This window comes from Pseudochaenichthys georgianus, chromosome 13, assembly GCF_902827115.2.
Source record: "Pseudochaenichthys georgianus chromosome 13, fPseGeo1.2, whole genome shotgun sequence".
NCBI lineage: Eukaryota > Metazoa > Chordata > Actinopteri > Perciformes > Channichthyidae > Pseudochaenichthys > Pseudochaenichthys georgianus.
The window spans coordinates 21,226,950-21,241,112 of NC_047515.1; the positions used below are offsets into that span (position 1 = coordinate 21,226,950).

A 14,163-nucleotide genomic window follows, 5' to 3' on the forward strand; every position below is an offset into this window, starting at 1 on the left:
CCTCCCCCTTGTTCTCATACGTCTCACTTATAGAAAACACAGAATGGGACAGCGTTTAATTCTCTGATACGATATACTTTATTGTCCCCGTAAGGAAATTTGTTCTGGACTCTGTCCTGCAGTTCTGCATACATGTACATATACAAACATAGTGGACATTAAGAGACATACACATCATCAGTCATACACCGTTTGAACAAACACAATACACAGACGCACATACTGACAATGGCGACCTATTGCACTACCCTCATGGCCAACATTTAAAAAGTACATTTCATTACATTTGACTACATTTAATTTCATGTGAATGTTAAGAAGCTTAATCGACATAGGTAGGAATGAGTGCTTATAGTGGTTCAGCCTGCTCTTGGGAACCCTGAACCTTCTACCAGAAGGTAGGAGCTGGAATTATGGGTGGAGTATGTGGGTGGGATCAGACACAATTTTGTTTGCCTGTCTGATAATGGACTGCTCATATATGTTTTGGAGAGATGGGTGTTTTTTAACCCCCTTAATTGTCATAGCCGTCTGTACCAGGCGAGCGATCTGTGACTTTGACTGCACTGTCAAGTTACCGTACCAGGCAGTGATACCATACCTAATGATGCTCTCCAACACTGCATGATAGAACAGTAACATGAACTTCTGGTCGACTCCGAAAGCCCGGAGTCGACGCAGAAAGTACAATCGCTGTTGAAGTCTAGAGCACAGACCTTGAACATGCGCCTTCCAGCTGAGGGCATTATCTAGTTAGTGGGCATCATCCCCAAAACACCAAAAAAACATCTCTTACAGTTTTAGCCCATGCTAGCTGGGATGTTGGTCTGTCACCCCACCCCAGCATTTTGGTGCAGACTGAAATATCCGTTGAACTATTGGATCCATTTGCACTAGTTTTAGAAATATGGGTCCTAATGACTTTGGGGATCTCCTGAGTTGTTTTCTAGCACCACCCAGGGTAACTTTCCCGCTTTGGAGGGAAGTGCCTCTGCTAGATTGCCAAGACATTTTGTTCATTTTTCATTAAGGGCCCACATCAGGTCAGATTTGTATTTGTCACATGTTTTAAAGATGTGAACTTGGGCTCTGAAACATTATGATTTAAAAAATATATTTGTTCTGACATTTTAGAGAAATGAATAAAGGAAAGGAAATCTTGACAGTGAAAATTACAGACCAATTACAGAGAAAATGATATGCAGATTAATGTTGAACAATGTTGAACAATTAGCACAGTCCAACAAAAAAATGATGTTCCAATAGTAGTTTTGATACTACTAATTCATCAACAATGCCAAAAAGATGTTCCTCTGATCTTATCAAATATGTTTTTGATGTTGACAGAATGCAGATGTCACTTCACGCCATGGGGAATTATGATTGGAGGAATTCACAATGTCATGCCATTTATATATTAGATAATGAATACATCAATTGAAGAACAGACACAACATAGCCTTAATTATATGTTCTGTTCTGTTGTGTCTTTATGTGTTTAGATGTTGCTGTTCCCCGGCCAGCCCCCATCACAGTCTGGCCGTTACTCTGTCTCCATGAGCGGAGAGCTGACCATCGCTGACGTGCACCCCGAGGACTCTGGTTTCTACATCTGCCAGGCCATCAGTGTAGCAGGAAGTGTGTTGACCAAGGCACTGCTGGAGGTGGAGGGAGGTGAGAATTCAGTACGCACACTCACGTTTGAACCTGGTGGAGGATTATTCTTCATCAGCTAACGAGGTTAAAACTAATTAATTACTACTGCTGGGAGATGCATAACAATAAGACTCACAAAGAGCAAGAAAGAAAACACTTACCCCATGCTGAATGAGCAATGAATCTGAGGCTTAATGTTCTTCTTTCAACTGTTTGCAAGCACCTGATTTTATTTGTGTTGTGTCTTATGAAGCCTATTTTGTTCTGCCTACTAAGCATCTAAATGATTTTCCCCTTTGCACTGTTAGCGCCGGGCAACTTTATAATATTTTTTATATCTGCATTTTGTTTGCTTTCCAAATTTGTTTTCTCCACTGTATATCTGATCGGAGGAATATTCTGCGTCCTCTCCTCTCAAACTGGTAGGTCCTTCAGGTCGTGTCCCGCCTATCATTCGCCAAGGACCAGCCAATCAGACGGTATCTCGCGGTGCAACGGCCCAGCTGCATTGCCGTGTAATCGGAGGGTCCTCAGTCAAGATTGCATGGGAGAAGGATGGAGAGAGACTTCTGGGAAATAAACCCCGACTGACCTTGATGGATAATGGCACTTTGCAAATCACAGACATAAAGGTGTGTGTGTGTGTGTGTGTGTGTGTGTGTGTGTGTGTGTGTGTGTGTGTGTGTGTGTGTGTGTGTGTGTGTGTGTGTGTGTGTGTGTGTGTGTGTGTGTGTGTGTGTGTGTGTGTGTGTGTGTGTGTGTGTGTGTGTGTGTGTGTGCGTGTGTGTGTGTGTGTGTGTGTGTGTCATTTATTGGAAAGGGCGTGAAAAGGATGAGTTTCGCTGTCAAACTGAAGGAAAAACTGACTGTGTGAGTGATGTAAATTACAAAAAAAGCAGCTCAGGGTACTGTAAACCTTCCAGTCTGACCTTCTTTCACTTTCTCTGCATCCCATGTGGCAACATGTTTTTTTCCCTGCCATTATAAATTCCGTTTTAGTTTGTGAAATTAAAGTGAGACTGAGTTTCAAAGAACAATCTCTCCAAGGCAGAGCATATCTCTCCAGCGCAATTATGTGCTCATGCGGTGTGTAATTGTAATGTTAATGAAGGTGCTTGTTTGTAAATGCTAATGTGCTCTGCTTTGATGGAGGAGCAATTGGCATCCCTTTTATGCTATAACCCCACCTGGAGGTCAGCCGGTGCATGCCGGACGGAGCAAAAGCAGCATCGTTTGCGTTAATTTAATGGCGATAGACGATTAATCATCTGACCGGGTTTTAATTAAATCTCCTGCCCCAAATATGCTTCCTCACTTCCTCTCTCGTCCGCTTTACTCCGGGTGTGGTGCTCAGCAACTTGAAGCATTAAGGTTTGGTCCAATGCACCAGTGAGGCGGGGGAAATCTGCCATGCCAATGTGCTCAATGGAACAGAAGAGATGCATTAGTGTGGCATCAAGGGGATGACAAGGGGAAAAACAGCAGAGTGGAAATGGAGTTGACGAGTGAGGGACTACAAATATTTTACCTGATGGTGCCCTCACCAGCCATCAATATTTTAGCAGCAGTTGAAGTCATCTAAAGAAGTTCATCTGCGCACACGCTGTGCAGTCTGTCAGCCAGAGGTCAACACTGCGGTGGATGATCTCATACGGTCTCATGATGGTTCCAGCACACTGGCTCTCAGCCAGGACAGAGCTGTGTCAGTGAAGCATGAAGGCACATACAGGTCATAATGGTTTGGAGCAACGGAGCTTTGAGAGCTGCTGAGGTGAAGAATACTGAGTGAGTTTAGATATGCATGGATTATATGTGAATTTTAAGATGATGGCAAACCAGGCAGCGAAAGAAGTGTTGGGATCCTTTACCTAAAGCTGGTTTATCACCCGACTATGCAGTTCTGCTCAGCTCTAGGGAGATTTTTGGTGTCTGTCGGCTCATTGTGTTGGTTTTATGGCCCAAACTCTTCCCGTTTGGTTCACTCTTGCTGCTCCCATCAGTATTGGGAAGCTGTTTTTAGTGTAAAAGCAGCAGCTACCTAGTGAACACACTGGAGCATTTAGAGTCACTTATTTCCCTGAGGAGTAAGAGACCAAAACCTGAGCTAAAAGAGCATGAATATTTGATTAGCATCATTACGTGGACACAAACCCAACTCTAAATGGATGCATGTGTTTTGTAACTGTCAATGAGCCACTTTTTGCTAACAGGTTTGCCAACTATTTCAAGTGATAATTAAACAGGTGATAATTAAACACCTTGTTTTTCCAAGTGCCAATTAACACTGCTGGTTTAAAGAAAACTCTTTAGTTCTCTTTAAGATCAAAAATAATGATTTACTGTGGATCTACATTGGGACTGCTACTAAGTAAAAATAAGTAGTTGGTACATCAAATGGTATTTCCAGTAAGCACACACTGAACAAACTGAAACGTTGACTTTAAAATAAACGTATTATGTTAACAGATTGCACATAACTGTGTTAGTTGAAAGAAATAATATTAAGTTTAAAAATATGAGTTCAACGTATTCCTATTGTTTCAACTAAGATAATACAGTTATGTTACATTTGTTGACCGAATACATTTAGCTTAAAGTCAACATTTTCAATGTTTTCATTGCAATATGTATGTATACTCTACTACTTCTATACAGCTTGAGAATATATTGATTTAGCTTTAGACATTCTGTAAGTCATGTAAATGGATCCAAAACCTCCTACAAATATAAAAAACTGCTTGCAACATTTGTTCTCTTCCCATTTTCGGGGTGTCTGTCTAAAATGTGAACTGCTGTTCAACAGGAAACAGACTCGGGGATGTACACATGCGCAGTATCCAGCGCCACAGGGGAGTCGAGCTGGAGTGGGATGCTGACTGTCAGAGGTACTCGCTCCACAACTCTCCACACGCTGTCTCTCCGTTACACTTCACACTCCGTCACTCCCACACTACACCTCGCTTAAGGAACTACACACTCTGCCTATATTCTTGAAAAACTTCAGTTTTAGTGAAAACATGTATCAGAATGAACCTATTGGTTTGGTGAAACTGTGCTTTGTTCCTGCTTTTGAAACAGAGGAGGGAGTTTTCTCTTTATCCAGAGCTTCTGAGTTCATCCAGCTTCCGGGGCCTCCGCAGAAGCCTGTAGTGACGGACGTGACCAAAAACACCGTCACCCTCACCTGGCAGTCCAACCCTCACGAAGGCGGGGCCGCTGTCACCTCCTACATCATCGAGGCCTTCAGGTAGGCCTACTCAAAAAAGTTTCCATTATTTAATACCGGTTGAAGGAATACTTTGACATGTTGGGAAAAGCGTCGATGAGAACGAGGTTGTACATTTAGTTTTGACACTGGAGGGATCGCTACCGTGCAATGCTGTTTTATTTTTTTTATTTTGGTGCAGATACATTAAACAAACATTGTGTTTAAAGTTTCATGTAGGTTTGTTTGTATGTATGGCTGACACCTACATGTATAGATGGACAATATTGATATTGCTGTCTGTTGAAGACTGGGAACAGGGTAAAATAGCTAGCCTGGCTTTCTACAGATACAAAGAAATTCTCCTATACCAGTATCTCTTAAAAATAATGTATTAACAAATAATGTGATGTTTATATAATGCCCCAAAAGATGTGTTTTTTAACATTGAGAGATATGTGCTCGTATCTGTAGCTATTTCAACTGTACACAAAGTCTTCTCCGTTTCTGTTTCATTTTCTCTGACTATTCCAACATTATGAAGTCTTCTTTATTTAGAGTCATTAGGAGTTGAGAAAGATATTTCAGTCTCTGCCTGAGGGAGACACAGTGCTGTTAAGTGACGTCCTGAAGTGGAACCGTGACACTCACTGCATCAGTATTTAGCCGTGACAATCCCGAGGAGAGCTATAGCAGCTCTAACAACCAACCAGAGGCTTTAGTGAGACGGACAGTGAGTGAAAGAAGAGACGATTACTGCAGTGGTCAGCTCGGCAGCTCTGTCCTGTCCTGGGGCAAAGGATGGGGGGGGTGCTGGCCCTGTTGAAGAGCTTACTCATTACAGACGAGAGGGTACAGGCCGGGTGTACAGACACAAACACACACAAGTCCAGTTAGCGCTGTCTGTAAGGAAAGCTTAGTGTGGCGTACTTGCAGAGCTAATAATGAAGATCCACTCACTGTTGCATGCTCCAATACCAGCACATTGTTTAGAAGTGTTTCCTTTCAGGCAAAATATGTGGCTCTTCGTTTTACAGTACAGTAAAATCCTTACGTTTCTGTATAATTTATAAGTAAAGAAATCTTCGAGGAGTATTTACGTAAAAGCAGCGTCTCCAAACCCATTTACAGATGCAGTTTCTGATGACTCTGAAAGCTGGATGACCCTATTTAAATGTCAAAACTGTTTCTCTGGAGAACATTTGGTGAGAAGGGTGGCAGAGGAAACATTGAGGAGGAAAACGGCATGTCGTAATTACCTCGCCATTTTCCCCTCCATGGAGTTGAAGAACATTTTAAATTGCACTCTCGCTGTGTGACTTTGCACAGAACCATGTCATCGTATCCTCCCAGGACCCATTCAGAATCTGTCGTTACGACCAGCTGCAATTAAAAGAAGGAATTCAACTTTGTAGAGTCTCATGGACCCAAGATTCAGGTGATAGAAGTATATGTATACAATAATGGCCGGAAAAAGGTTTCAGATGCTGACGTGGTTACAGTATATAGATATTGTTAGTAATGTTCTGTTCCCTTTCTTGCGTTCATTTTGTTAGCGGTCATACATTCTATCTGGAGAATTGTAAGCTTTACAGGTCTAAGATGATTTTGGTGAAACTGGATCATATAGTATGAATGTCAACCTATTTCCCTTCAGTCACATTAGTCATCTGTCCGTTGACGATAATTAAAGCAGCATTATCTTTTAGCAATTGAATTAGCTGTCATTTATCAGGTCAACATGGCTATTTCCAATTTATGGTAGTGTCTTCTGTCATTTAACTGACTTTTACTGTCACCAAGTGCTCTGGGAAACCGGGATTGGAATTGTATGACCAAACAATTAATCAGTTCATTGAAAAAGTCAAAGATGAACTGATTTTGAAAATAATCTTTAGCTACAACACTCATCCCAATTAATTTGTCATTACCTTCAGAAAACACATTTTGTTTACTCATAATCACAAGAGAGCAACACATGTTTTCATAACTAAATAAAACAAATAAAGTAGATGTCATATCATTAAATCAAATTAGAGGTCTTTTCCGGTGATTGCCTGTTCCACTTTAATCGGTGGAATCAGTTTATCAGCAAAGGGCCTAGAGTTGTGATCATTATCTCGAGATAACACGATAAGGAATTTTCGCACTTGAGATACTGTAACAGGATTGGAAAAGTGTTAACAGAGTGGGTGGAACATTTTACTTTTTTATTCCGTATGTTCTAACATCCTCCAGATAAAGATCTTGACCTTCATCTTACACTCCCAAAAATACTTAAAAAGGTAATCATGGTGAAATTCTGTCTTCTGACACAACATGGGTTTAGTTAAATGATCATCAGAAGGAGATTAAGAAACGTTTTTGGCCATATTTTTATAGTCTTGTTTCTTTTTTCTTTTCCTGTAGCCAATCAGTGGGCAGCATGTGGCAAACGGTGGCGGACCACGTGAAGCAGGAGAGGCACACAGTCATCGGACTCTTCCCCAATACCGTTTATCTCTTTATCGTCCGAGCAGTCAACTCTTACGGCCTCAGTGACCCCAGCCCCATCTCAGAGCCTGTCAGGACACAGGGTGAGTTACATAAGCAAACAAATCCTCTTTTTCTGGGTATACTCTTGCATAATATGTGTCCTACTGTAGAATCTAGATTTCATTTTATATTTTCAAAATTCAAGATTCTGAAGCTGGGAGCAAGACAATGAGCTACGTGATTAGGAAAAAAATTGCGTTTCATGTGCAATCTCAAAACTAATTGCTTTCCCAGTGTGATGCTCTTTTGCCTTGAGCAATGTTGAATTCATCAAAAAGCTTTCCTTTTTTTGCTGAATAGTCTCTCGTTAGCTGTTTCATTCTGCCTGGGCTGGATGGATTTCTTTGTTGTTTCAGATGGGAGCCCTACAGAGCAGGGTGTGGACCACAGACAGGTGCAGAGAGAGTTAGGGGAAGTGTCTGTCTACCTGCAGAAGCCTGCGGTTCTGTCTCCTTCCAGCGCCAGGATTTCTTGGACTGTGAGTTGAATACTTGGCAGGAGGGAAAAGTCTACTTTTCAAAGTCGGCTAGGACACGCTAATCTCCAAACATTAACTTCAAAAATTCTGAACATTACGTGACAAAAACAGGTTCACCAGAAGCACAAGCACAGCTGCGTTTCATACAAATGTCAAACTCTGTTTTTTTATTTTTTACTTTTTTCACAAACATTTTGCAGGTTGCCTTCCAGTCTCGCTACGTTCAGGGTTATCGTATATTTTACCGAACAATCGGCAGCCCCTGGTTGGTTCAGGATGTGGAGGCCACGTCTGACCACAGCACCATCTTAGTAGATCTGTACAGCAGCACGGAGTATGAGGTCAAGATACGGCCGTACTTCAATGAGTTACAGGGACACGACAGCCTCATGATCCTGCTGCGAACGCCTGAGGAGGGTAAGAAATGATTATTCGTAATTTTGTCGAAAGCATATAATTGTACGTAAAGAACTATGGGTAAGTTGATATTAGTTGATAATATAATTGTCCTTATAGGAATAATACACAGGAGGTAACTCTTGTAGTTTATATTTAATAACTTTCCAATAAGTTCTTCCAAACGTTTCCCTTAAAATAACTATGTGATTTGAGTTGACAGTGTTACATTGGTTTACTTTGAATATTTCATTTGCAAGTGTAATTAGGAGAGCCAGTGCGTAGCAGTTCAGCTGAATGTGTCAAATGTGACATATCGAGAATAACATTTTCATAAATAAATAAATAATGAATATTTAATTGGATTTAAACTGAGCCTTTCTTTCAAGGGTATTCCTATTTTCCAGAACAAACGCACCAGATTACATTGTTCTTTGAAGGAAACCTCTTGGTCATTATTATCTGCAAAATACGGACCTGTACAATTGAGCACTACCGTAACACTGATATCAGTTAATTATAGTAGAAATGTCATTTTCCTTCTTATCTCTGTCTGCAGTTTTAAGTGCACCTCCACAGGCTGTATCAGTGGTTCAGCTTACTGACAGCTCCAGTATCAGTGTGTCCTGGGATCCTCCGCCTCATAATACTCAGAGCGGCATCATTCGAGAGTACAAGGTGAGAAGGCAGCCTTCTTCCTGAGCTTTCCATCATTTTCCCCCTATTAGACTGGGTTTTTGGGGGATATTTTAATTTATGGTCAAAGGAGAGAGGATGCCTCGAGCTGTACAGAATGCAAAGCACATTGAGGCAAATGTGTAATTTGTTATATTGGACAGTTAAATTAACTTGACCTGTCCGTCTTATTCTCTGATTTGTATTTCTGCTTTATAAAGTGGAGATATTATGCTCATTTGCAGGTTCACACTTGTATTTCAAGGTTCAAGGCTTTTATACGTACATAGCTACAGTGTAGTTATGAAGATGAACATCTTAGGTCACAGGCTCCACCAACAGTGTAACACAATAAAACAGAAAAACAGAACAAATGTTGGGTTCATACTAAAACATGTTTACTTGCTTTAATGCTAAAAAATACATCTTTTTTTCATACTGTCTGTCCAAATATACCAGTATTAATCTTCTGTCTGAACAGTTTGTCTATTGAGCCTGTTTCTTTAAGGCCCGCTCCTAAACAAATGTATGCCTGCTCTGATTGGCTTGCAGAGACATTGCAAAGCTAGATCTCAGGCATGGGTGGAGATAGTCAGATGGATGGCGGTATATTAAAATGAGCCTTTATTTGATATAGCAAAAGAAAACAAATCTGAATAGCCTTTTTAATCCTATGTTTTCTGTCTCCGGCAACCCACAAACTGACTGGGAGGTCTTATTTCCCAGTTTATGGGCAAGCACTCCAGATACCCAAATGTATAAATAAATAAACTGGAAAAGATTGTTCTGTAATCCATGCTGTTTCACTCATTATTCAATGGTGTCCAACTTTGTTGTTTTGATACTTTGATGGAAAACACTGATTTTAATTAACAATTAGTAATCACTCATGCATCTTATCTGCTGCCAGTACATGCATTGCTGGCGCAGAATAAGACAATTTTGTCATCAGATTGAACACGGACTGTCCCTGTCATCTGTTTGCTGCGTGAGCTCTGATTATCTGTCTCTTAGTATGAGCACAACACTGATTACTAATCATCAGGCTGCTATATCAGGGGGGGAAATAGGAACACTCAGTTTTATTGTTTTGATTTATTCTGCCCATCTGCGTCTACATGTAGAAAGTTAGTGAGAAGACCTCACAAGTCTGATCATGAAGTGCCGGAGCCTTTTGTGGGCTCATCAGCCCAAGGCAAGGATCATGCTTAATCCCTTTTTAAAACATTCAATTAGCTGAGAATTGCACACAAGGTTTTTGGACAAGCCTCACTGTGGCTTTAATGCTAAATATGAAATGTTGATTTGGCAGTATGCTGTTATAGGATTCCTTCAATACAAACATTTAGTTGTTTAGGCACTAAGGCAATTATTATACTTTTTACTCCACTTCATTTCATTTCAAACCTTTATTTATACAGATAAAATCCCATTGAGATCATTGATCTCTTTTCCAAGGGAGACCTGTTCAAGTAGTTCCACATGAAACCTAAAAGCATAAACAGAACAACAAAAGGACATCATACAGCATCATTTACAAAATTATCCACATAAACAGGTACCAATAGCTTCTGATTGACTAGCATCCAACCGAGCTTTAAAAACATTTAGTGGCAACAGATTGCTCAGTTTCCATTTAATTTGCAACTATTCCAAGACAGAGGAGCTGCGCATCTAAAAGCTGTCTTCCCTAAGACAGTCCTAGCAGTTGGCACATTTAATAAAACCATAGCATTCGATCTCAGGCAGTAGCCACTTACAATTCTCCGTGAGATCAGGGAGCAGATATAAGATGGAAGTTTCCCTAGCATGGCTTTGTATATAAAAATGTACCAGTGACTGAGCCTCCGTACAGTTAGTGAAAGCAAACCAGCCCTTGCATACAGGGTACAGTGATGGGTTAATGCTTTACAGTTTGTCACAAATCTCAGTGCACTGTGATACGCAGCATCTAACTTGACCAGGCAATTGGCAGGTGCATTCATATAGACCAGATCCCCATAGTCCAGCACAGGTAAAAAGGTCACAGTGACTAGCCTTTTCCTGGCCTGAAGCGAGAAGCAGGACTTGTTTCTGAAAAAGAAACCTAGCCTAACCCTCAGTTTTTTTAGCAGGTTATTGACATGAAGTTTAAAAGAGAGACAATCATCAAGCCAGATACCAAGGTATTTGTAACAGGCAACAACTTCAAGTTTTGTTCCTTGCGTAGTTACAATATCTAAAACAGGCTCTGGTGTCTTTTTTGCTTTTGAAAAGAGCATTACCTTGGTTTTATCCACATTTAAAAGAAGCTTTAGTTCAGAGAGCTGAGTCTGAATAGTGTTAAAAACAGCCTGTAATTTAACAACAGCCTCCTTAATGGTGGGACCTGCACAGTACATCACAGTATCATCCGCATAAAAATGTAAAGTAGCTTCATCCACATTATCACCTACGCTGTTAATATATATGGAGAATAAAAGTGGACCTAAAACAGAACCTTGTGGTACACCATTAGAAATGTTTAACCACTCAGAAGACAGTCCATCAAAATGAACACATTGGGACCTTTCAGAGAGGTAGTTCACAAACCACCCCACTGCAAGGCTGGATATGCCAATACTGAGTAGCCTCTGCTTTAAGATGCGATGATCAACGGTGTCAAACGCTTTGGAAAGGTCAATAAACAGAGCTGCACAACTCTGCTTATTATCTAAAATACTAGTAATATCATTCACCACTTTCATCGTGGCAGTGATGGTGCTGTGTTGCTTTCTGAAGCCTGACTGATGTTTAGATGTCATTTGTACATAAAAACTCCTTTACCTGTTCTCTCACCCACTGCATTTATACAACTAAAAGATAGTATTTGCAGATAAAGATTTTAGCTTTTAATCAAACGGTATTCTGTATGCTATTACTACAGTTATTTCAAAAATATTCTGGGAACTTTTTATGAACTTCTGTTGTTATTTTTGACTTCCTATTTATTATTAGTGGTACTGTTACTTAAGAATTCAAAATAGTTTCTCCCACTGCAGGATTTTAAAAGACATAAATCCAACATGCATTAACTTCAATGGAAAAGCAACGCACCCAATACATAAAGTGAATGCCTTAAGGCACGAACATTTGCAACATCAGGCTTTCAACTGTCCTTGCTTTGAAATATCTGTCATCTCTGCTGAATCTTTGTCGTCAATCCCCACCGTGCACTAGCAGATAAAGCTTCAGTGCCTGTCTTGCTATAATAACATCTCAGCACAGGGTTTGCAGATAAATGAGCGTCTTTATCAGGTTTACATGATTCAAACATGAAGCCTCTTTGTATGCCGTGGATCAGGTGTGGTGTCTGGGCAGCAGCATGGAGCAGGAGCACCAGATAAACCGCACAGTAGACGGAGAGGTGCTGTCCATCCTGCTGACCGGCCTGGTGCCTGACGTCCCCTACACCGTGGTGCTGGCTGCTGTCACCAGCCTGGGTGTGGGGGCCCACAGCCCACCTGTCAGCCTGCTTTTTAGTGAGTCACTCAAACTGCTACACTACACTAAAGATAGAGAAAATATTGCAAGGTATGCTCACCGCAAATGAATGATCTGTATGTGGAATGTTGAATATGCTGTGTGAGTGACTTTACAACAGAGGCATGCTTAAGTTGTGGAAAATCTTGACTTTACTAATTGATTTCTTACATTGATACACATCGATTTTTTACATTCAAAATGTCCATCTTCCTTTGTTCTTTTGCTAATTAACAACCAAAATAGCCTTCATCTCTCTAACTATAGGGACCCTATGAAAACAGGGATGACCCACATAAAGCCTCAAAACAGCCTGCCTGGCTCTGTTCAGATGTAACAAAATCCACAATCCAAAATCCAGCTCAACTCACTAATTACCATGTGGCATCCTGTTTGTTTAACCCATGTGATCACAAAACTTCATAAAAAGATCAGAGGTCTATGTGTGTCACACATAACTTGTTATCAGGTACCAAACACATCTATTTTAGTTACATTTGGACATAGTTAGGCTAGCTATTTGCCGTTTCAAGGCTGAAGGCATTGCTAAGCTTATATCTATCTCTTCACAAGAGGATAATCAGATTTCAAAATCAAGAATAGAAAGACATTAAGTTATGATGTATAATCAACTTAAAGGACTATTTGGCAATTTGGGAAATACGCTAATTTGCTCGAATAAGAAAATCTATGCCACTTTCAAAAGTGTGTGCTAATACTGCAGCTTTCATACCATGAGATAAGGATGAACTCTAGATGTTCCACATTGGAAGTGTTAATCAATTTTTCCAAGATGGTCACTTTTGCTGCTAGCCTCATAAACAAACTGTTTACATACTTTTGCTGTTTGGAATTGTTCATTAAAGTAAAAATAAAACTGGATTGTTGACACTTCATTTTGTTCTTGGTAATTTTTTTACCACCAAGATGCATAGATAAAGAACAAAACTCCACTTTGTCTTAAACTTTACTGCTTTTGTTTCAGCTCTTCCTCTGGACAAGTCTTCTACGTCTGTGAAGAAAGATGGTAGCCTCAGCATATCGGAGCAGATCACAAGCGTAATCCAGCAGCCGGCCTTCATCGCGGGGCTGGGTGTGGCTGCGTGGCTGGTGCTGACGGGCTTCAGCGGCTGGCTGTACTGCCGCCACCGCCGGAGGAAGCAGCTGGGACACTACACCACATCCTTTGCATACACACCAGCAGGTAATTGGGAGGACTCTTTAAATGATCTTAAGGATGGTTTCAGAACTCCTTCAGTGGCACTCTTGTCACATCTTATATATTATAAATCTTTTGTCCATGAAAAGGATAAGAAAAGAAAAAAACGTAAACAGACTTTAAGTGACAAGTTCTTAATAGACCGCTGGGGATATTTCCAGCGGTGATGAATGTTCTCAATTTCAGTTTGAAAGCACTTGTGCTGCATATCCAGTTAATTAAAATGTATTTATCCCCACTAGGCAGTTTTATGGAAGAAATAAAGGAAAACACTGATGCAAAAGTAAACAGTAAGCACTGTATGCTTTTTATTTGAGATTGTGTTTGCCTTTTGGCGCAGTAGCACATAAACACATCAGTTATTTTCTGACTTTGATATATTTGTACATGTTCATAAATACTCAATGAACTGCCAAAAGCATAAAGGGAAAGCGTATGCAATTTGATTTTCCCATAAATATTTTAAAATTAGTTTTATTTCCATACTTATCAATAAAG

General features: G+C 40.4%; 1 protein-coding gene across 2 annotated transcripts in view; it reads left to right on the forward strand.

The window, feature by feature from the left end:
* LOC117456849 (roundabout homolog 2) overlaps positions 1–14,163 on the forward strand; it is a 71,710-nt gene that overhangs the window by 38,501 nt on the left and 19,046 nt on the right. For both annotated transcript variants that reach the window (XM_034096686.2, XM_034096687.2), the window contains exons 8-17: positions 1,503–1,674; positions 2,083–2,288; positions 4,460–4,541; positions 4,735–4,903; positions 7,271–7,437; positions 7,753–7,874; positions 8,075–8,291; positions 8,830–8,948; positions 12,268–12,445; positions 13,432–13,650. In XM_034096686.2, coding sequence (XP_033952577.1) covers positions 1,503–1,674; positions 2,083–2,288; positions 4,460–4,541; positions 4,735–4,903; positions 7,271–7,437; positions 7,753–7,874; positions 8,075–8,291; positions 8,830–8,948; positions 12,268–12,445; positions 13,432–13,650 — 1,651 coding nt within the window. The remainder of the gene's footprint in view (positions 1–1,502; positions 1,675–2,082; positions 2,289–4,459; positions 4,542–4,734; positions 4,904–7,270; positions 7,438–7,752; positions 7,875–8,074; positions 8,292–8,829; positions 8,949–12,267; positions 12,446–13,431; positions 13,651–14,163) is intronic.